The sequence below is a fragment of the Macaca thibetana genome, chromosome 10, assembly GCF_024542745.1.
Source record: "Macaca thibetana thibetana isolate TM-01 chromosome 10, ASM2454274v1, whole genome shotgun sequence".
In the NCBI taxonomy this organism is placed as follows: domain Eukaryota; kingdom Metazoa; phylum Chordata; class Mammalia; order Primates; family Cercopithecidae; genus Macaca; species Macaca thibetana.
In genome coordinates this window covers 66133310-66157059 of record NC_065587.1, presented here as the reverse complement: position 1 = coordinate 66157059, position 23750 = coordinate 66133310, and the positions used below count along the sequence as shown (strand labels likewise).

Genomic DNA, 23750 nt, shown 5'->3' with positions numbered 1-23750 from the left:
GGAGAGATGGAGTGAACAGTTACTATTTTAGGGGGTTGTTTTCTTTTGAGTTATAACTAGCGGTCGGTGGTTAGGCGGGCGGGCACAGCCGTGGTGGAGGATCATAAACTACAGGGTCTTGTTGCAGCTACATTTCTGACTCTCTGTGTGACCAGGCTGAACAAGTCTCTCCCTGCATCAGTTTCCTCCATGCAAGCCGTCAGAATAATTCCTACCTTCAGCTCATTTTACAGGACTCTGGGGAGGGTTAGGAAGTCTATAAAGAGACCTAAGAAAAAGTTGATATATAAATAGTAATTTTTGGTGCTGCTTGTTTTTTTTTTTTTTCGTTGAGGTATAATTTATTTATAGTAAAGCAGAGAAGTCTTAGGTGACAGCTGAATGAATTTTTAAAATGTATACACTTATGTAACAACCACACAGATCAAGGTATGAGAACATTCCAGCACTCAGCAGTCTGGAGGGTTTATAGCAGTTTAGGACTTGAGAATAGAGCAATATTTGTTTATTCTGGCCCCTTTTAGAATTTCAGAGGCCATTTATCCTTCTGTTACTCATTCAACATGTTTCCCAAACACCTTGTAGTACTGGGCACGGTGCTAGGTATTGCTGGGAGAACAGAAATGAAGAATTGTTGGCCTCTGTCTTGGGCTCACAGCCCATTAGGGATTATGACTTGAATCCAAGGGAGAAAGCGAGAAGAGCTGTGAGAGGAAGCTTGGAGGAGAGAGGCTGCTGCTTGCTGGGAGAGAGGAGGGTGTGTGGTATTTATGTAGACACAGAATTTTCCCCAGTTCTCTCTGTTTGTAAACATAGGAAAGGGACCAGATTATGAACTTTAGCCCCTTCTCGGTCAGTTCTTTGCATTCTCAGACCATGTTGGGTACTTGGAGAGGTGCAGGCCCAGCCGAGAATGCCCATCTGTGGTGTTTGCTCAGCTTTGCCTTTCCCTTGGGAAGCAGAAACAAACTCAGGCAAGAACAAGAGACACTTCCCTCCCTTTCTTTGGCCCCTAGGCTCTAAGGAACTGATTTCCCTTCTGTCTTGGGTCTTAAGGTTATAAGGCCACAAATCTGTGAATTAATTTTGGCCTGAATTTCTTTCTTTGCCCTCTTTGGTTGAGTAATTAAAAATTTCAATTTCTTATGTGAAACCAGACCCCAGAAAGACTTTCCTGATCATTTTCATATATGAGAAATAAGTTTTAGATTTTCTTGCTGGCTGATATACACACGTATAGCTCTGTGGTTGGAAGAAAGGAGGAGGCTGTATCCAGAGTAGACACATGGTGACCCCTTTCTTTAGAGAGAGTCTCCGGAGATGGTTTAAGACCAGTGCCTAATGTAGGGTCAGCCTGAAGAGATAACACCATAGAACATCTGAGCATTATAGAGCCACATCTTGGTACATGTGTAGACAGTAGATAGGAAAGGAAGAAGGGCAGATGGCTCCGCCTGGCTGAACCTTGTTCAGGGTCTGATGAGTTGTCGGTCTTGGAAATGACTTGAGAGATCATCTGGGCCCATTTCTGCACTCCCATTTTACCAATGAGGAAACAGACTTTGATTTGACCAGAACTGACTGGCAGCAGAGCTGGAACCATAACCAGGTCTCACATGTGGTGGAGAATGAAGACGTTCTGGTGGAGTGCTCAGCAGGATGTGGAAGGAAGCTTGGCTGGGAGAGGGTGGTGGTGAAGAGGAGGATGAAAGGAGTGGCAGAAGCATTTGATGGTTCCCTCAGCATATGGAGCCAGGAAAAGCAAGGCGCCGAGGTGGGAGAGACACAGAGGTTGTTAATCATCTCAGGGGAGGGACCTGGGAGCCCTACAGCAAGAGGGTATGGGGGATACCGTGGCCAGGCTGAAAGATTTTGAATGGCTTGGGCATCTATAGTGCTTATCTTCCTTGTATTAGTTAGCTTGGACTGCCATAACAAAATACCATAGACTGGGTGGTTTAAGCAACAAAACTTTATTTTCTCAGTTCTGGAGACTCAGAGTCCGTGGTCAAGGTGCTGGGTAATTCTGTTTCTGGTGAGAGCTCTCTTCTTGACTGGCAGACAGCTGCCTACTTGCTCTGGCCTCACATGGCCTTCCCGTAGAGTATGTGTTGTGCATCGCGGGGAGTGGATAGGGAGTGGGGGTGTCTCTCTTCCTATAAGGCTAACAGTCCTGTCAGATTAGGGTCCCATCCTTATGATATCAGTTAGCCTTAATGACCTCCAAGAGGCCCTATCTCCAAGTGCAGCCACACTGGGGCCAAGGGCTTCAACATATGAATTCTGGGGGATATAGGTCAGTCCATAGCACTCCTTAGCTTTTTGTTTTCTGATTGACTACTTTAGGACCCTTGAGGTTTTGTTTTTCTTGGTAGGGAGGCTGCTTTCTGACATTCCTTTCTTTACATTATTTTCTAAACAATCAGATTATAATCTAGCACTGTGAATTAATTGTTCAAAGGAACAGAGGTTTTTTTTTTTTTTTTAATTTTTAAAAAATTTTTTTGAGACAGGGTCTTGCTGTGTCACTCAGGCTGGAATACACTGGCATGAAAATGGCTCATTGCAGCCTGGACCTCCACAGCTCAAGGGATCCTCCCACCTCAGCCTCCCAAGTAGCTGAGACTACCTATGCCCAGCTCATTTTTTTTTTTTTTTTTTTTTTTTTCAGACAGAGTCTTCGTCTGTCGCCCAGGCTGGAGTGCAGTGGCGCAATCTTGGCTCACTGCAACCTCCGCCTCCTGGGTTTAAGTGATTCTCCTGCCTCACCTCCCGAGTAGCTGGGATTACAGGCACGTACCACCATGCCTGGCTAATTTTAGTAGAGACGGGTTTTCACCATGTTGGCCAGACTGGTCTCGAACTCCTGACCTCAAGTGATCCGCCCACCTCGGCCTACCAAAGTGCTAGGATTACAGGCATGAGCCACTGTGCCTGGCCGCCCTGCTAAGTTTTAAAAGTTTCTGTGGAGATGAAGTTTCACTATGTTGGCCAGACTGGTCTTAAACTCCTGTGATCTACCCGCCTTGGCCTCCCAAAGTGCTGGGATTACAGGTGTTAGCCACCATGCCCAGCCTCTCAGCTAAGTTTTAAAAATTTTTGTGGAGATGAGGTTTTGCTGTGTTGCCCAGGCTGGTCTTGAACTCCTGGCCTCAAGTGATCCTCCTGCCTTGGCCTCCCAAAGTGCTAGGATTACAGGCATGAGCCACTGCACCTGGCCTCAGAGATTATGTTCTGTCAGTGTTTCAGTGTCTGGTAATTCTGTGCAGTTTGGAGTTCATTCTTTAATTTTGTTATTTTCACATATACAGTTGTAAGTGACAGTGTTCAGCAGGGATCGGATAGCAAACCCATGAACCAGACTGTTTTTGTTTTTTAATTGTGGTAAAGTATACATAACGTTACAGGTGTGAGCCACCGTGTCTGACCTGTGCCCCATTTTTTAAGGACCAAGGCAAGACTACCTTTTCCCAAAAGAGAATCAGCTTCCTGTGCCCTTCGCCCCTTGCTGCCTTTGGGCAAGGAAAATCATTTGTCTGCAACCCCTTCATCATGTCTCTTTTGATTCCAAAAGCATAAAAGGCTGGTTGGGTTTTCCCTCTTGCCTTGCTTTTCTAACAAGCATGCACATTGGAAGTATTTTTCTGCCGGCATTTCACTCTCTTCCCCACTTCCCCACAAATGTCCCCAGCCCCCAGACCTCCGCTGTCATCTCGGTTGCCAGGGTGCTCTCATGCTTGCTCAGGCAGAAGGGGGCCCTTGTTGGCATGGATTCAGCTGGAAGCAGAGGAAGAAAAGCCAGTCGGAAAAGAAAGAGTGCATCCCAGCCTGGGAACGGAAAACCAAAACAGGCTGTTTCCCCTCTGTCCCAGCCAAGAACCTGGTCACCTCGAGCAAGCCTGGCTAAGAGCATCCAGCCTAGGACCTGGCGGGTGGGGGAGGAGCTCAATCAGTGCCTTCATTCCACCCGGAGGGCCAGACCAAAGCGCCAGTGCCAGTCATAGTTAGGTTGTTCTTAGTAAATGATTTGCTTCTTTAAATGTAACTGCCTTTCCACGTCTGGGGATGAGGAAGAAATGGGCTGTTGTTTTTGTTTGTTTTGATTAGGTAGTCATGTAAATTGTACATAATTTTAAAAGTGCCTTCATTGCCTCAGTCACTGTGTGCCCTTCCCAGAAATGACCAATTACAAGGCCCTGAGATAGTCTCTGCAATTACAAGCATATACTATACCTGTATATTCTCCTGAGACACGCCCATGTATGAATGGTAGTAATTAGGTTACCTTTGAATCCTGTGCTCTTTATAGTTTTACAATAAATGATTTTTCTTTTTTTTTTTTTTTTTTTAAAGAGACAGGGTCTCGTTCTGTTGCCCAGGCTGGAGTGCATTGGAGCAATCATAGCTCACTGTAGCCTCAAACTCCTGGGCTCAAGCATCCTCTCGCCTCAGCCTCCCAAATAGCTATGACTACAGGTGTGCACCACCATGCCCGGATAATTAAAAAAAATTTTTTTTTTTGTAGAGACGGGGTCTTACTATGTTGCCTAGGCTGTTCTCAAACTCCTGGCCTCAATCGAACCTCCTGCTTTGGCCTCCCAAAGTGCTGGGATTGTAGGTGTAAGCCACCACGGCCGGCCAGAAATGATTTCGATTTGACCTACCATGCAGTCCCTGAACTCCATCTTCCTCATATGGATTTAGAGAATGTTAATTCAAACGTCAGATGCTAACTTGAATTTTGAAGCCCATGGCCCCACAGAAACACCTGGGAGAATGGTTTCTCCCTCCCTGCCTTATCTTCTCTTCCCTGAGTTACTAGTCTCTCTGAGAAATGGCATCTCCACCACCTGGTTGCCCCAGCCAGGAACTTGGAACTTATTCCTGACTCAGTCTCCATTTCCTTCTCTTGTACATTCAAACAGGTGATACAGGCCCATGGTTCTCCCCCTTGGTGTCTCTCAAGTTCACCCTCTCCTGGGTAGCCCCTCTGCTGTGGCCTCAGTTCAGGACCTTGAAATCTACACCCTCTGGATTACAGCAGTGGTTGCCAGCCAGCCCCTTCTCCCCACAGCAGCTAGAGGGATCTTTCTGAAATGTAAATCTGATCACGTTCCTGTCCTGCTTTGAATCTTTCAATGGCTTCCTGCTAACCCTGGGATAGATTCCAGCAGCTCCTTAACAAGACATCCAAGTCTGTCCTTGAGTTTCTCTCTTTAACTTTTATCTTTACTTGCTCCCTCCCCTATTTTCTCATGCCTCTCTTTTCCTGCTGCTTGGATACATTCCTCCGGGCTGTCTCCTGCCATCCTTTAAAATGCATGATAACCCCAAAAGTTAGTTTCCCTGCCTTAGGCATCCACAGTAAGTGTCCTGTGCTGACCTCTGTCATCATATTACATTGTCCATATCTGCTGGCCTGTGAATTCCTTCAGCCTTGGGACTGTATAATTTGTGTCCCTAGTTCCCTAGCAGGGTTTCATGAGCAAAGTGTAATTCTGGTACAGTAGAATGAGCAAAGGAATTGCCTGTTTCATCTAAACTGTTGCATCTTTTGTATTGGTATGACGTTGCTTCAGTTTTTCTAGTATTGTCATGAAGTTGTTCATAATATCCCCTTTTTATCCTTTTAATGTTCGTGGAGTCTGTAGTGATATCACATCTGCCATTCTCGATACCGGTAATCTTTTTTTCCTGTTCAGTCTGGCTAGAAGTTCAATTTTGTTGAACTTCTCAAAGAGCCAGAATTTTATTTCATTGACCTTCTTTCTCTTTTGTTTCTTTTTTGTCTTTTATTGATTTTTCATTTTAATCTTTATTCCCTTTCTTCTGCTTGCTTTGGATTTTGTTTGCCCTTTATTTTTATTTTTATTTTTTTTTGGAGACAGGTTATCACTCTGTCACCTGGGCTGGAGTACAGCGGCACAATCATAGCTCACTGAAGCCTCAAACTCCTGGGCTCAAGCGATCCTCCTTGCCTCAGCTTCCCAAGTGGCTGGGACAGTACAGGTGCCTGCCACCAGCTAATTTTTGAAAAAAATTTTTAATAGAAATAAGGTCTTGCCATGTTGCTCAGTCCCAAGCTGGTCTTTTTCTAGCTTGTTAAGGTGGAAGCTGAGGTCCATTTGAGATTGTTCTTTTCTAGTATAGGCTTTTAGTTCCTTTAAGGTACCACGTTAGTGGCATCCCACATATTTTGATATGTTGTGTTTTTATTTTCATTCAGTTCAAAATACTTTCGGATTTCCCATTTCATTTCTTCTTTGACCTGTGACTTATTTAGAAGTATATTATTTAGTTTCTAAAGATGTGGGGATTTAACAGATTTTCTGTTTGTGATTCCTAATTTATTTATTTATTTTTTTTTTTGAGATGGAGTCTCACTGTGTTGCCCAAGCTGGGGTGCAGTGACGTGATCTTAGCTCACTGCAACAACCTCCACCTCCTGGGTTCAAGCGATTCTCCTGCCTTAGCCTCATGTGTAGCTGGGACTACAGGCACACACCACCACGCCCGGCTAAATTTTGTAGTAGAGACGAGGTTTCACCATGTTGGCCAGGCTGGTCTTGAATGCCTGACCTCAAGGGATCTGCCCACCTCGGCCCTCACAAAGTGCTGGGATTACAGGGATTACATGCCACTGCACCCGGCCTATGATTCCTAATTTAATTCCATCCCAAGTGATATATACAATTTCACCTCATGTATAGTACACCTCATGTATGTATAGTCTCATTTGCTTTTCCTGGCCTGTGTGCAATTACCATGTTTTACTTTTACATATAAATCCCCACACTACACTATTACTGTGTTTTTGTTTAAAGATATTTAAATAACTTACATTTTATTTATTTTTTTTTAGAGATAAGGTCTCACTCTGTCACCTAGGCTGGAGTGCAGTGGTGCAATCATAGCTCACTGCAACCTTGACATCCTGGGCTTGGGATTTTCCCACGTTGGCCTCCCAAAGTACTGAGATCCTGGGCATGAGCAGCCACACCTGGCGAGATTTAAATAATTTTAAAGCCTTATGTATTTACCCATGTGTTTATCCTTTCTGGTACTTGTCATAGCTCTGCGTAGATCTATATTTGTATCTGGTATCATTTTCCTTCTGCCTGAGGGACTTTAAAAAAAATTTTATAGTGAAGATTTTCTGGTGATAAATTCTTTCAGCTTTTCTTTGTCTGACAGTCTTTATTTTGCCTTTTTTTTTTTTTTTTTTTTTTTTTTGAGACAGAGTCTTGCTCTGTTGCCAGGCTGGAGTGCAGTGGCGCCATCTCGGCTCACTGCAACCTCTGCCTTCCAGGTTCAAGCAATTCTTCTGCCTCAGCCTCCCAAGTAGCTGGGACTACAGGCGAGTGCCACCATGCCCAGCTAATTTTTTTTTGTACTTTTAGTAGAGACGGGGTTTCACCATGTTGGCCAGAATGGTCTCTATCTCTTGACCTCATGATCCACCTGGCTTGGCCTCCCAAAGTGGTGGGATTACAGGCGTGAGCCACCATACCTGGCCTTGCCTTTGTTTTTGAAATATTTCACTGGGTTTAGAATTCCAGATTAACAGTTTTTTTTGTTCCCTTTCCTTTTCCATTTCCATTTTATTTTTGAGATGGAGTCTTGCTCTATTGCCTAAGCTGGGGTGCAGTGACGTGATCCCAGCTCACTGCAACCTCCACCTCCTGGGTTCAAACAATTCCCCTGCCTCAGCCTCCCGAGTAGCTAGGACTGCAGGCGCCTGCCACGACGCCCAGCTAATTTTTGTAGTAGAGATGAGGTTTCACCATGTTGGCCAGGCTGGTCTTGACATCCTGACCTCAAGGGATCTGCCAACCTCGGCCTCGCAAAGTGCTGGGATTACAGGCGTGAGCCATTGTACCTGGCCTATAATTCCTAATTTAATTCCATGCCAGGTGATAGAATTAATGAGATCCTTTAAAAATATTGCTCTACCATCTCCTTGCTAGCATTGTTTTCTATGAGAAATCTCTGTCATCTTTATTTCAGTATATGTAATGTGTATTTTTTTCTTTGGCTGCTCTTAAGATTTTCTTTTTATTACTGATTTTGAGCACTTTTAATATGATGTGCTTTGGTATATGTGGTCTTCTTCATGTTTCTTAAGCTTCAGGGTCATTGAGCTTCTTGTATCTGTGGGTTTATAGTTTTCGTCAAAGTGGAAATTTTTTTTTTTTTTTTTTTTTTTGAGACGGAGTCTCGCTCTGTCGCCCAGGCTGGAGTGTGGTGGCCGGATCTCAGCTCACTGCAAGCTCCGCCTCTTGGGTTCCCGCCATTCTCCTGCCTCAGCCTCCCGAGTAGCTGGGAGTACAGGCGCCCGCCACCTCGCCCGGCTAGTTTTTTGTCTTTTTTTGGTAGAGACGGGGTTTCACCGTGTTAGCCAGGATGGTCTTGATCTCCTGACCTCGTGATCCGCCCGTCTTGGCCTCCCAAAGTGCTGGGATTACAAGCTTGAGCCACCGCGCCCGGCCCAAAGTGGAAATTTTTTGGCCATTATTTCTTGACATATTTATTCACCTGCCCTCCTCCTTTGGGGACTCCAGTTACATGTATATAGGTTACTTGAAGTTATCCCACACCTCACTGCTGCTCTGCTGATGTTTAAAATTCTTTTTTCTCTCTGTATTTCATTTTGGATAGTTTTTATTGCTATTTAAGTTTACAAATCTTTTCATCAATGAAATGTCTGATCTGTTGTTAATCCATGTAATAATTTTAATTTCTAGAAGCTCGATTTAGGTTTTTAAAAAAATTATCTTAGTCTATTTGTGTTGCTATTAAAGAAATACCAGAGGCTGGGATATGTATAAAGAAAAGAGGTTTATTTGTCTCACAGTTCTGCAGGCTGTACAAGAAGCATGGTGCCAGCCAGGTGTGGTGGCTCAAGCCTGTAATCCCAGCACTTTGGGAGGCCGAGACAGGCGGATCACGCTGTCAGGAGATCGAGACCATCCTGGCTAACACGGTGAAACCCTGTCTCTACTAAAAAATACAAAAAACTAGCCGGGCGAGGTGGCAGGCGCCTGTAGTCCCAGCTACTCGGGAGGCTGAGGCAGGAGAATGGCGTAAACCTGGGAGGCGGAGCTTGCAGTGAGCTGAGATCCGTCCACTGCACTCCAGCCCGGGCGACAGAGTGAGACTCCAGACTCCGTCTCAAAAAAAAAAAAAAAAAAAAAAAAAAAAAAAAAAAAAAAAAAAAAAAAAGAAGCACGGTGCCAGCATCTGCTGCTCACGAGGACTCAGGCTGCATCCTCTCATGGTGGAAGGCGAAGGGGAGCTTATGTGTGCAGGTCACACAGCGAGAGAGAGAGAGGAGGAGGTGCCAGGCTCTTTTTAACAACCAGCTCTTTCCAGAATTGACTAAGAACTCACTCACTCCTGGATAATGGCCTTAAGCCATTCCTGAGGGATCCGCCCCCATGACCCAGACGCCTCTCACTAGGCCCCACCCCCAACACTGGGGATCAGATAGCAACATGAGACTTGGCGGGCCAAACAGTATCCAAACCATAGCAAATACCTTCCCTGTTTCTCCTTCGCTTTTTAAGCATATAGACTATAGTTATAACTATTTTAATCTCTGCTAATTTTGACATCTGTGTTAGTTTGGGTTACTTGCAATTTGTCGATTTTACTCTGCATCATGGGTGTTATTTACCCATTTCTTTGCATAAATTGTAGATTTTGATTAGATGTCAAATGTAAATTTTGCCTTGTTGGGTACTGAATCTTTCTGTATTCCCATAAATATTCTTTATGTTTTGGGGGCAGAATTTTTTGGTAACAGTTTGCCTTTTAGGTCTTAGGTGTACGAATTGTGAGACAGGCTCAGAGCAGTGTTTATCTAGTATAGGGCTAGTTAATCCCTACTATTAAGACAAGGCCCTCCTGAAGGCCCTCCAAGAAGAATTATGAGGCTTTTCCAATCTAACTGAGGAAGAGGCAATATGACTGGCCCCATGTGAGTACTTAATATTATTTATTCTCTGTCATCCTTTTGAGTGGTTCTTTCCCTGGCCTTAGATAGCTTTGTCACACATGGGTGCTGATCAGTATTCTGCTGAATACTTGAGGGGGACCCTCCATGGCTCTCTGGGGTTTTCTCTCTCCGTGCAACTCTCTCCTCAGATACTCTCATGAACTCCAGCTGCATTGGTCTCCCCAGACACTCAGCTCTATCTCATTAATTCAGGAAGTTGCTGGACTCTGTCTGGGTTTTCCTTGCCTGCACCTTGGCCTGGAAACTCTCAGCGATCAACTGGGTGTGACCGTAGGTTCAACTTACGTCCGAGCTCTCAAGGATCACTGTCCTTTTTTGCTTGATGTCCAGTGTCTCAAAAACTGTTGATTCATTTCTCTTGGGCTAGGGGTAAATCTAGTCCCTGCCATCCTGTCTTGGCTAGAAGCAGAAGGAAGAGTCTGGATTTGAATCCTGACTCTGCTGGTTTGTTATTCACAAGCTTTGAGATAATCTCTCCAGGCCTCAAATCTCTTTGTAAAATTGGCTAGTAAGACGAATTCCTTATTGTCAGGATTAAATACAATAAAATACGAGGCTCAGAATAGGTGATACTTCATGTGAGAAAGGAAGAACTGCCTGGGCATGGTGGCTCACTTCTGTTATCCCAGCACTTTAGGAAGCCAAGGTGGATTGGATTGCTTGAGCTCAGGAGTTGGAGACCAGCCTGGGCTACAGCTATTTGGGAGGCTGAGGTGGGAGGATCACTTGAGCCTGGGAGGTGGAGGTTGCAGTGCACCGAGATTGTGCCACTGCACTCCAGCCTGGGCAATAGAGCAAGACCCTCTGTCACAAAAACAAAAAAACAGAAGAACCCAGGATCAAGATTTTTAAGATTTGAGCTTCAACCATTAGGAATTGAGAAGAGGAAAGGATCTAGGAAAAACAAAACAAAACAAAAACTCAAGAAGGAATGGCCTCTGGGGCAAGGGAACCAGGCTAGGGGATCCCCCAAGGCTGACAGGAGAGAGGAATTTCAGAGAGAGGAGGGAGGCAGTGCCAGAACTTGTAAGGAGATGGAGGGTGAAGATGTCTGTGTTCACATTCTAACTATAGTTACCTTTGCTTCCTGAGTGACATTTGTGGCTCACATTGGATCTGAGTGCTGACTTCCTCTGCCCAGTTGAAGCAGCTTAATTCAGAGGCTAAAGGGAGTCTCTGATTTTTCTAACTCAGTTTGTGAAGCCAGTTAAAATAAGAAAGACTGCTCATTGGGCAGGAAATACTTGATTATGTGAAGCAGTCGGGAATTGGAGCATATGGATGTTAATTACATATTCTGGATCACGCAAGATCAACCAGAAAGAGCCTTTTGTGTTTGTTTCAATCCTGTTATTGGAAATCTCAGAACTATATGGGTTCACCTATTGTTAGAGCTGGAGGAAGACCTGGAGAGAGCACCTAATCCACCCTTCTTGTGTCCTTGATGAGGAGTATGAGGCACTAAGGAATGAGGGGACTTGCTCAGTGACATACTTTAGTCATGGCAGAGTTGGAACTAGAAGCCAGATTCAGGATCATAGGACGTGTGTTGCAGGTTGTGTCTAGATACAGGTCTCCTGTTCGGGGCACCTGGCTTGGATTCCTCCTTGTCAAGTACCTTTACCTTTGTTACTTTGAGCACCTTGTTGAACCTTTATGACATCAGTTGCCTATCTTTAACTTGAACACAACCTTAACTGCCTGAAGGCAAGGGATTGTACCAGATAACTCCTAGCAGTTTCCTCTGGGTGTAAGATTAGTGTCAGGTGTACAGGGACTGTCGGTCAGGACATGTAAATGAGTAATGTGTCCAGGTAGAAGTTGGTGGGCAGTGGTGGGCTCTGAGATGGACTGGAAAGTATGTGTCCCTTCTAAAAGGGATGGCTGCTGCTCTGCTCTAGTGGATTGTTGCTAGGTGGCAGTGTGGGCTCAGTGTTGCCAGATACTCTGTCTTTACAAGAGGAAGCCAAAATCTGGATTTTTATGTGAAATATGTAATATTTAAATTTATGTATTAAGATACGACTTAATTAAGACATGGGACAAATGAAGACATATCTGTGGACTGCATGGGCGCTTAGTTTTAGCCTCTGGTAGCAGTTCTGCAGCCTGGCTGGTGTATAGGAAAGAACTTTGGCCTTGGATTCCAGGGCACAGGCTGAATGACTATGGCCCTCACTAACCAGGGGGAGGTCACCTTCCTTCCCAGTATCCTGGTTTCCCCACCCTGGCCCTGAGTTATCTTGATCACCAAGAGCTACTCCAGGGCTGCCTGCAGGATCTAGGAAGTGAAACCCCTTCTCTTCCTGATCAGCTGCCCTTTGGGGAGCAGGAGGAGGCAGCTCAGATAGGCCTTGAACCGTTTCCTTTGGTGACCCTGACTGCCGTGGCCATTTCTCTCCTTCCTTATGGCCTGGGCCACGCCTGCTGACCCAGTCTGGAATAATCCGCTGCTCACTTTGGGTCTCTGCTACTTCCCTCCAGGTATAGTCACAGGGGAGGTCCTAGGCTCATTGCCCCTAATAATAAGCCTCTGACCCCTTTTGTTTTAGGGTTCTAGCAATTCCAGTGTGGGTTGACACAGGAAAAAAGTGGACAAGTGACAGAGGTTCTTGTAGCTTTGGTCCCTGGGCCCTCCAGAATGTGGAGGGAAAGCCATATTAGGACCTGGGAAAAGATCTGGAAGCCATTGTAGGGTGAGAGGACAGAGGGCACTGACGGGTAAAGAAATGGCGGGGTCACATTGGCTATTATGGAGTGCCCTTCCCTTCTCCCTGTCTCAGTGCTGTTAGGGGCACAAAGATGGAGGTTCCACCCTGGAGGAGCTTATGGTTTAGGGTAGACATGAGGGAAGAAGACATTTATTCTTTAAAACACAAAAAAAGCTCACAGCAAACTTTCCAGCTATGTAGAGTCATCGGCCTAAGTGTAGAGAGGATGATAATGGTTGGGTTTTTATCCTGTGTGCTTTTAACCAATTTAAAATCTACTAGAAAAAATTTTTTTTCCAGGTAGAGGTTTTTACTGCATACCCTCTGGACTGTCGCTAGTGGACAGTTTGTGTGCAGAACAGGCAGCCCACTGGATGCCCTTGGTGCCAGACTGTTGCTAGCTTGTGGGATCCATGGGGAGGGGAAGGCCTTCAGGGCTTTCAGATCCCCAGGCTCAGGCAGAAGCAGGCCCAGCTGCCTGCTTGGTGCAGGGTAGATGCTCTTCTGCAGAGAAAGAATATGCCCTTTGCCGATAGGCAGCTTGACTTTGATCCCAGGCCTGCCACTACCTAACTATATGACTTGGGCAGGTGATAAACTCTTTGAGCCTCAATACCCTGATCTTTGAAGTGGGACAGTAACAGTATCTACCTCATAGATAGGTTGTCTGGAAGAACTAGTGAGCATGGATAGTATCAATTTTTCATTCCCATGAAAGCACCAATCATGGCACCCAGGAAACCTCTCATAAATGTTAGCTATTGTTATATATTATCTTTTTCTCCACTATACCACAATTGTCTACTCTTTCTTAGACACACTGGGCTGGGAAAGGGGATAGGACACCACTGCATGGTGGCCGGCTCCTGTAATCTCAGCTCCTTGGGATGCTGAGGCAGGGAACCTGGGAGGCGGAGGTTGCAGTGAGCGGAGATCACCCTCCTGCACTCTAGCCTGGGTGACAGTGTGAAACTCCATCTCAAAAAAAAAAAATAAAAATAAAAATGTGTGGGAGACGGGACAGGGACAGGAAGATGCAGAGATCCCCAGAGACAATGTTGGACACAGGCAAGGAAAGAGAGGCAGCGGGGAAAGAGGCAAGACGGAGAGAATGCCTACATTCAGCAAGTGTTTGCATAGTGACTGTCCTCGTCTGTCCTTAGGGTAGTGGTTTCACCCCCATCTTGCATCTGACAAACATGCTCAGAGATGTGAAATAACTTACCTGACAGCCACCTTCAGGGCTGGGATTCTGACCTGGTCTACTGGTACCAAGCCTCATATTCTTTTTCCTTTGTGCCCCAGTGCTGGCCGGCATCAACCAAGGGCAGGGGTTGATGAAGCTGGCATTGGCCAAATGGTCAGGTGGTTTTAAATTGGTTTCTCCCAAGCTGTGTCTTACAGATGTCGGTGTGTGTCTTGTTGGTTTTTCTTGTCTTTCTCTTTGTTTGGTGAGCCAGTTAGGTGTCAGTGTTTTCTTCCTATCAAAATAGGATCTGGGAAGTCCTGCAGTAAATAATACCAGTGACCAACATTTACCTGTCATGCCCTGTGCCAGGTGCTTTACATATGTACTTCATTTTAATCCTCACAATAACCCTATGAGGTGCGTGTTATTATCATGAGGGTTATTAGTGAGATTAAGTAATTTACTTGATGGTGGAGGTGAAACTTGAAGCTGGACAACTGGACTCCCTAAATGACCATTGTAACTTGATGTGACCCAGCATTTCCTAAGGTTGTTTGACGGCAGAGTGTGTTTTATCATGCCTTTTACGGAACACACTTTGTACTGTTTAAATGATTCAGAGCGTTTGATATTCTGTTAGGCTGTTAGTTGTGGGGCTTATTTCTTTCATCTTTGTCCCTTTCAAACAGATAAGGGGCTTCTTTCTTTCTGTCTAGAATTTTCCCTTGCAGTGAGTACTGTACTCCCTATGTGTTTGCTGATGAAGTCAGCAGGGCTTCAGACTCCGATTTCCTGGTCATACACAAGTACTTATTTTACCATCTCTAAATGGAGTGCATTAGCTCCAGGCCACAGAGAGCAAATTAGAGGAACAGGGAGATATATCACAGGGAAGGAGGCTGCTCTGGAAAAAGCTGTCTGCACTTCTCGCCTGAACTCTCCAGCTGTGTGGGAATAAATACAGCAGTGTCAGGGACAGCGTTCCAAGGCTTTTGCAGGGTGAGGCCCTCGTCCTGCAGGTGAGCCTGCAACACTGTCTCAGCAACAATCGACATGAAACAGCCTCTGTCTGGGCTTCCAAGGTGCATTTTGTGCATTTTGGTTTCTGATAACTTTGTTTGCCCATGCCGTCCCAGGCACCCTCACCCAGGGTAGAGAAATGAGAGCCTAACCCTGCCCTGCCTTCTGAAACTGTAGGTGCATCAACAGTACTTACTAGGGGAAGGTACTGTTGAACTAGCCTGATTAGCACCTCTTTTTTTTTTTTTTCCCCCCTGCTGTCTAGGGACCTAGGAGAGCAAACTAGGTAGCTTTTTGATTTTCATGTGTCAGCATGAGCTTTAAAATGGAGTTTATCAAGGGCAGGGTTTGAAAACTGGATGAAAGAACATTAGGCAGACTGTTTTCCTTATGGCACAGGGAACTGCTGATTTATTTGTAGCAACTAAATTTGGAAACAACAGACTTGAGGTGGTGGAAAGAGTCCTGGGCTGGAGACCTGGGTTCTAGTCCTGGTTCTTCCTCTGACTCACTGCGGGGTCCTGGCAAGCTGTGCCACCTGTTCTGGACATCATTTTTCTCAGTTATCTAATGAGGGGTTGGTCTTCATTATCTCCAAGAGCTCCTCAAGCTCCCTCTATTCTTGATGCCATGATTATAACTCTTATTTAGTCAAAGTTTGGTGGGATCTCTAATGCCGTGTGGTGCAAGGATGGTCACTAATAACCATGTTTACGGGTGAATGGGTTTCTTTGACATTGGTGGTTAACTGTGTTATTTTGACTTTGGGTCATCCGAGATCAGACGAGATTGGGCATATTCAGGGTGGCATGGCCGTAGACTTAACTTTGGGTCTTTTCTTGCCCATACTCACAGGGCAGATGACAGATCACAGATGACACACCCATCACTTCCTCTGTCCAGCAAAGCAACCAGTGGCTTGAGGGCCAGGCATGCTTCTCCTGGCTAAGGCACCCTGAATATCTGAGTTTATTCACTGGCAGAATAACCAGGAGGCTCTATCTGAGTGATTGCTGGCAGGCAGAGTGGGGCTCCCTTAGCCCTCCTCGGCTCCCCGCTTGCCGGTAGTCCTACTGGGACCAGGCTGCTGAGGGTTCTTCAGAACACCCACTTAGGCTGGAGTCCTGGTGTTGCATTTGTGTGTAAGTGTCCTCAGGAGTGTGTTCATTTGCTTCGTCGTTCATGCTGAGAGTGGGAAAGCAGCAGCCCTCTTCCCTCCCAGCCCCGTACCTTCTGTTAGATGACTTCAAATGTAGACTCTGGGGTCTTCGAAAGGACTGTAGACACTGCCATTCATTTAGTGAGAGCATATTATTGGTCCGTTTTTCCCTCCATGCCTGAATTTCTCTATACTAGTAATGAGTGTATAGTTATGACTTCTTAGCATCTATTGAGATGCCCTGGGCTATTTGCCCCTATACTGAACACCCCTAGATCTGGGACAGGCAAACTTGCTCTCCTCAGCAGCTTTTCAGAGAAGTCGTGTTTGACTAGGAGAAAGGAACGTCCTGTCTGGTTGTGTCGAACTGATGTGTTCTCTAAAAATGGTTTCTGTAATCACTAACTGTTGCCTCGCAGGAAGGTTTTCCATCCTGGGCAAACGTCTTTTTGCCTGGTCTCTGCTTCTTAGGGTATCTGTTCTGTATCTCTCCTCTAAATAGCTGTTTGGAGGGTCTAATGAAGCAACTGTCTGGAGACCAATGTTTATTTCAACATGGTTGGAGTTGTTTTTGCTTCAGCTTTCAGAGCCAATAAAGCTGGTTATTAGATTCTGTAATTGCTGCTGTAATTACTCTCTTGGAACTGGCAAAGGCATAATTAAATATGGAGATTCCAAGGACTGTTTTTTTTCCCATCTAAAAGCAACCTCTTAAACTTCTATTGACCTGGGTTAGATTTCAATTGTTAAAGCCATTGTGTTTATAAATGACGCTGGGGGTTCTCTGGCAGAAAATGGATTTCTTGAATATTTGATTTAGATGAACAGCTTCTTTTTAACTCAGTACTTGTTTTTAAATCTAACCATCAGGAATCTGGAGAAGTTAAGGCAAGACATTAAGAACCAGTATATATTTAATATTTATGAAAACATTGGGTTGGTTACAGATAGAAAATTTCTGTAGTCAGAAATAAGGTTGGCATGGAGGAAGTTTTACTAAGTGTAATAGTATTCAAGAAGACTGGCATTTTACTTGTGGAAGCACTCTAATACCTCTGAGCCTTTAGTTTGCCCTGTTACACCTCACCACCGATGCCATGCATTTGTAAGATACAGGAGGTGGTTCAAGTGCTGTGAATATTTGTCTACGTCTGTTTCTGCAGCCCAGATGCTGACCCCATGTCAATTTTCAAGGTTACTTTACTCATGAAGCATGTTTGGGGGTTTCTGTGGGGGAAAATTAATAATGTAGCCTTTCCCTTTGGAGTTCTCAACTAGCTGAGAAACACAGACAGCAGATAGATCTATATAAGAAAAATCAACCTCCTGGAGAGTTCACTGCTTAGAGGGGAAGAGGCTGTGTGAACCCTGCAGGCAGGAAGAGGAGTCCTGGGGGGATTCCCCGGGACTGTCCCTCATACTGTTTGCTCAGGTCCTATCCCCAGTATGAGATAGCACACCTTACAGCCAGGTGCTTGCGGGAAGTCCCTGTTTGTGGGCCAGGAGGAATGCAGTGGAAGGATGCTGCCAAGTGATTGTTCTAGCCTGTGTTTCAGTAAGACGTCAATTCTCTGGGTCAGAGGTGCATGGGAGATAAAATATGGGTGGATCCCCCATGAAGAACCCTGGATAGAATACATGAAAACCTTGTAAGACAAATGAAATTGGAGGTTCAATTTAGTAGATACTAAGCACTTACTGTGTATCAGTTATTTTGCTGGATTGCTGATCTACAAAGATGAATAATATCAGCATTATTTCATTCGGGGTGGGGATGGGCTGTTGGTTTCCTCCCTGGTATATTTGGGTTTTGCTTCCAGATAATTTACTGTTTGGGAGATTTTAGAAGTGGGAGGTGGAAGTCAGAGGAAGTTAGGATTGGCATACAAGGAGTCACTGCCAATGGAAAATGTATTGGAGAAAAAGCAGTTCTAAATCTATGATGTTAATAGGGAAGTAACTTTGGTTTTAAATATAAGAATGTAGCTGACTGTATAAAATCAGTTTCATAAGCATTTTACCAAGCTCCTGCTACACTCAGGACACTGAAAAGCAAGGCAGCTCCGTCAAAGAGTGTTTGCTCTTATGAACGGTCTCAGAGTCACTTGCTGTTGTTCTGAGTCCATGAGGAAGAGCATAGAGCTGGGAGTTACACAGACTACTCCCCTCCTCACTTGGCAGCAGGATGACTTGGGTGAGCTGCATCACCTTTCTGATCCCCAGTCTCCTTGTTCATTTGGGATCTCTGGATGATTAAATGAAATAGGAGGCGGATGAGACTGCCGTTGCTTGTTCACCATCACACAGCAGGCTCTCGGAAGGCCTTGGTGAATCTTTTCTTTTCCCCCACTGAGATGGAGTCTTGCTCTGTTGCCCAGGCTAGAGTTCAGTAGCATAGTCCTGGCTCACTGCAGCCTCCACCTCCTGGGTTCAAGAAATTATCCTGCCTCAGCCTCTCGAGTAGCTGGGACTACAGGTGTGCGCCACCATGTCCAGCTAATTTTTGTATTTTTAGTAGAGATGGGGTTTCACCATGGTGGCCAGGCTGGTCTTGAACTCCTGACTTCAGGTGACCCACCCACCTCGGCCTCCCAAAGTGGTGGGATTACAGGCATGAGCCATTGCGCCCGTTCTGGAAGGCCTTGGTGAATCTTGAATGATGGGCTGGGCTGTGGGTGATGGAGCTGACTGGAGGGGACTTGGGAAAGGGGTACCTGTGGGCCATTGGCACTTGATCTTGGAAGGATTCACAGTCACTTGGTGATTAGAGTATGTCTGGGGTATGCCTTTTGTGGAAAAGGAACACAACACCAAGGAAGTCACAGGAAGCAATCCAGCCATCCCAGCCCTGGGGCACTTACAGGACTCCCCCAGGACCTCTTCCCTCTGACATTACTCATGGGAAAGGTGGTTCTGTAGACCTTGTGCTAGGGCTCCCAGGTCTTGGGCTTGCGGAGAGAATTCTAACGCCTTGCCTCTGCGGGACGCTGCAGGCCATATCAAACCATATGGTAAAGGGAGCTACTGAGGATTTTTCAGCAAAGGAATGGTTGGATTTGCATTCCCTCTTCTGTGTTCCCATGGTCCCCATGTCACTCCCTGCAGGACTGGACGATCCCTCCAGGGCAGTATCCTACCTTTTTCATTAAGTGGGGGGCATAACATAGTGGCAGGGCAGGGACTTTGGGGTTCCACACCTGGTTTAAGTCCCTTCTGCCAGTTACCTGGGCTGTCACAGGACGTCTCTGAACCTCAGTTTCCTCATCAACTAAAAGGGGTGGTCGTTCTAACCTTAAAGGGTTGCTGTTTTGAGGCCCTTATGAAGTGAGCATGACTTATGCTACCAGAAGGTGAGAGTGAAGGGTCTCGAGGATCCCCTGGTGTGACTGCAGGATGGGTTTCTTGATCCCCTGGTGTGACTGCAGGATGGGTTTCTTGAAGTCTTGGGCCATTCCGGCCTACATCAGAATCAAGGGAGATTACGGATTCAGTGACTTTTCAGATTTAATGGGGCACATTTCATTGTTTTTCAGATGTTTTACGAGTTCTCTTTATGTGCGTATGTATGTATTTTGGTCAGCATTGGTTGGAAAGACTGGCTGGGAGAATTTTTCTGCTGCTTTTGGAGGAACTGTGTGCTATACGAAGGCCAAGCTGTTTTCCCTTGGCAAATGGTCCTTAGGACGGAATCCCACGCCAGCAGGGGGTGTGAGTGGAAGGAGCATGGGACCTATTCATGTGACATATGGAGAACCCACAGCCCCATGGGGGAGGGGGTTTTGACCTCCAGTCTGCAGGAGGTGGCCGTGGTCCAGAACTCCAGGACATGGCAGAGCGCTGAGTACACGTGTGTGTGAGGCTAGTGCTCCCGACCCAGCCCACTCCAGCTCAGCCATTTCTTCTGACGGAGTCTCTGCTGAGCCTCCTTCCTGGGTTTTGATGCCCATTGCAGGGGAGCAAAAAATAGCTTCCCTTCTAGGTTCTTTGGCTGGGCTACAAACTAAATTGATATAAGACAGATTAACAAGAGAAAAACCGTATTTAGTTACATATGTACATGTGGAAATCCCACAAAATATGAGACTGGAAGAAGAGTCAGATGCTTGAAGCTTATATAGTATCCTGAGCTACAGAAAAGAATAGGGGCTTGGGGGTTGTGGTGGGGGACACAGCTTACCGGAGGGTGAGGGAAGAATTACTGTATGGTGAGTAAAGGATGTGTTGTTATGCAGAAGGTCTCTTAGGTAATGAAAGTTTTCAGAGCAGCCCCCTTCCTGACACAGATACTTTTAGTAATGTAGATCTTCTTCTTAGATGTACTTTGTTTGTTTTTTTTTTAAACAAAAGGACAGCTTTTTGAGCTACTCTAGTTTCTTAGAATAACCAGCTCAAAATATGCCAAAGAAATATATTTTTGGGGTGGTATATTCTGGTCTCCTACAGTCATATTTTGGGGTGGTGTGTCCTGACCCCCAACGTCATCTAAGATGTGTGCTAAAGATATTTTTTCAGTGTGAAGAGTGGAACTGAGACCGTGAGGGGGAAGGAAATCTGGGTTTCAAGTTGGGAGATGTGGTTTTGGTTCCAGTTCTGCCACAGATTCACCTTGGTCAGATTGCTTGCCGTGACTGGACCTTAACATGCGATGATCTCCACAGTCTCAGCATGCTAGGAGGCTAAGGTAGATGATGCCACTGACCCAACTAAATGGCCAGACTCTAGGTTTGGCCGTGGCAGGGAGTTCTGTCTGGCTTTTTAGTTTAGTCGTGTTTTCGATGATGGAGGATGCTGTAGTAACCATCTTCAGGCATGGGGCTTTTTGCTTTTGAATACATTTCCAGAAGGAAATTACTGGGTCAGAGGGTAAAAACATCATGGTGGTTGTTGCTGTGTGTTGCCATGTTACTTTTCGGAAGCATTGTAACAATTTACAGAGTTGTTGGCTATGAGTGAAATAGCATTTTTAACCCAAATGGATCTAGTATTTGGTATAGTCATTATATTTATGATTTCTGTAGTTTAGTTGGCATAAAATGGTACTTTTAAATTGCTTTATAATAATGAGAACTGCTTTTTTTGAGGGGCGTACACACTGATGAATGTGCCAGGTGTTCACATACAGTATGTCATTTGCTGCTCACACTGACACCATCTGGGAAGCCAAGTAGCTCACCTGAGTCTGTGAGCTGGACTTTGACCCTAAAGGAGTTTGACCCCAGAGCATCCTTTTCTTCAGGTGGCTGTCCATGCTTTGATTTGTGTGTGTGCGTGGTTACCCGAGGGTTGAACTTTGGCTTGTGTGCTTGTTTACTGGCTGTGTTTTGAGGTATGTGAATTTTATGTTTTTATAGAAAATTGAACGTGCTCTTTGTGTAGAATTTATGAACCCTCTGCTATAGTGGAAGCAACAACAGAGGTGCTTCCAGTAGAGTTCGGGAAAGAACTCAGTGAACACTAAGACCTCGCCCTGTGCCTGGGCTCTCTAAAACCCTGTTTTCTCCCCAATGCAGCAGCCCTCCAGGCACTGAAGCGTAAGAAGAGGTATGAGAAGCAGCTGGCGCAGATCGACGGCACATTATCAACCATCGAGTTCCAGCGGGAGGCCCTGGAGAATGCCAACACCAACACCGAGGTGCTCAAGAACATGGGCTATGCCGCCAAGGCCATGAAGGCGGCCCATGACAACATGTACGTGTCCACCCGCCCCTGCGCCACAGGGCAGTGCCAGTCCCGGAATGCCTCGTACCCAGGCCATGGCCTTGGGCAGACGGATCCCTTGACTTACCTATTCGAGCACCTGAGTTTGTTTGAATTCTCATTCTTTTTTGGAACTCCGAAAATGGATGATGTGCCTTTGGAAGCAGATCTCATGGCATGCAAAAATACTTTCTGAGTAATTCAGGGTTATTGTGATGAGCATAGTTTCAAGGTGGAAAGGCCTTTAGAAGGTCCTGTTGTCCAGACCTGTGAATGTGAAGGTGGGGAAGCTGTGTCCCAGAGAGGGAAACTGATTTGCCCTGTGTCACATGGGAGCTTGGATAGAACTGGGATTAGAATCGGTGCCCATGATTTTTTCTGATGCTGTCAGGGGCCCTGAAATGTATGGTTCATCCAAGAGCTTTGGATCTCTCTGTTCCTGTGTCTGCTTTTGATGGCGTTTTCTGCCTCCTCCCTTGCTCTCCAGCTGTAGCTGTCGTACTGACAGTGATCTTGCCCTCAGCACTCCTTCTTCCCCTATATGGCTACCTCTCATGGCAGTGGCCTAAGAAACTAGATAACCAAGCTTGTTACAGTTGTAACTAGCCAAGGTAAAGGCCAAGGTAAGGAGGCTCCAAATGAAGACCTCTCTCATGAATAAAACTTCATTTGGGCTGGACGAGATGGCTCACACCATAATTCCAGCACTTTGGGAGGCTGAGGCAGGCAGATCACCTGAGGTCAGGAGTTCGAGACCAGCCTGGCCACCATGGTTGAAACCCCATCTCTACTAAAAATACAAAAATTAGCTGGGTATCGTGGTATGCGCCTGTAATCCCAGCTACTAGAGGCTGAGGCAGGAGAATTATTTGAACCCAGGAATCGGAAGTTGCAGTGAGCCAAAATTGTGCCACTGCACTCCAACCTGGGCGACAGAGCGAGACTCCATTTCAATTAAAAAAAAAATAAAAATAAAAATAAAAAATCTGCATTTGTTGTAGTGCTTAGATTTGGCAGCATATATTTGGGGGTGCCAGGAGCCTTTTTTGCTTCCTTTTGGGTACTCAGCTGTGCTGTCCAATGGGTGGGGAAAATGCACCCTATGGGCTTGCCATCTATTTTTGTAAATAAAGTTTTTTTATTATTTGAGACAGGGTCTTGCTGTATCCCGTCACCTGGGCTGGAATACTGTGGCCCAATCCTAGCTCACTGCACTCTCAAAATCCTGGCTCAAACCATCCTCCCACTTCAGCCTCCTGAGTAGCTAGGACTACAGGTGTGTGACATCATGCCTGGCTAATTTTTAAAATTTTTTGTAGGGATGGGGTCTCACTGTGTTGCCCAGACTGGTCTCGAACTCCTGGCCTCAAGTGATCCTCTCTCCTGGGCCTCTCAAAGTTTTGGGATTACAGGTGTGAGTCACTGTACCTGGCCTTAAAAGTTTTATTGAAATACAGTCATGCCCCTTAATTTACATATTGTCTGTGGCAGCTTTTGTGCTACGCAGCAGGGTTAAGTATTTGCAATAGAGACTGTCTGGCCATAAATTCTAAAGTATTTACTATCTGGTCCTTTGCAGAAAAAGCTTGCTGATCGCTGATCTTGCTGTAGGAATGTAAGGTTACAGGAGAAGTAGCCTTCAAATAAGTGAGGTTTTGTCTGAGGGTAGATGTTCATTGGACTGAGCTGCTTGAATGAGAACCATATATGCCTCATTTCTGTGCTCTCCTAAAAACCTAGCAGAGTGCAGCTCATTAAATACTGTGCAAATGTTGACATATATGTGCATATATTGGCTTGAGGAAATACAGGTTTATATGATTGTCAGTGTGTAGAAGAAAATTCTGCATATTTTCAGAATATGCCTTTCCTTTGGGGTCCTAGAGGATCCATAGGTGGACTGAGTAGATGGAAGGCCCATTAGACGGCATGGCTGTCTTCTGTGATTGTGCTTTT

At 45.6% G+C, this 23750-nt stretch overlaps 2 protein-coding genes across 4 annotated transcripts in view; both read left to right on the top strand.

Annotated features, from left to right (window-relative positions):
• Positions 1-23750, top strand: part of RALY (RALY heterogeneous nuclear ribonucleoprotein) — a 414018-nt gene that overhangs the window by 166684 nt on the left and 223584 nt on the right. The window lies entirely within an intron of this gene.
• CHMP4B (charged multivesicular body protein 4B) overlaps positions 1-23750 on the top strand; it is a 264810-nt gene that overhangs the window by 18060 nt on the left and 223000 nt on the right. For all 3 annotated transcript variants that reach the window (XM_050807299.1, XM_050807301.1, XM_050807300.1), the window contains exon 2: positions 21608-21785. In XM_050807299.1, the coding sequence (XP_050663256.1) occupies positions 21608-21785 (178 nt within the window). The remainder of the gene's footprint in view (positions 1-21607; positions 21786-23750) is intronic.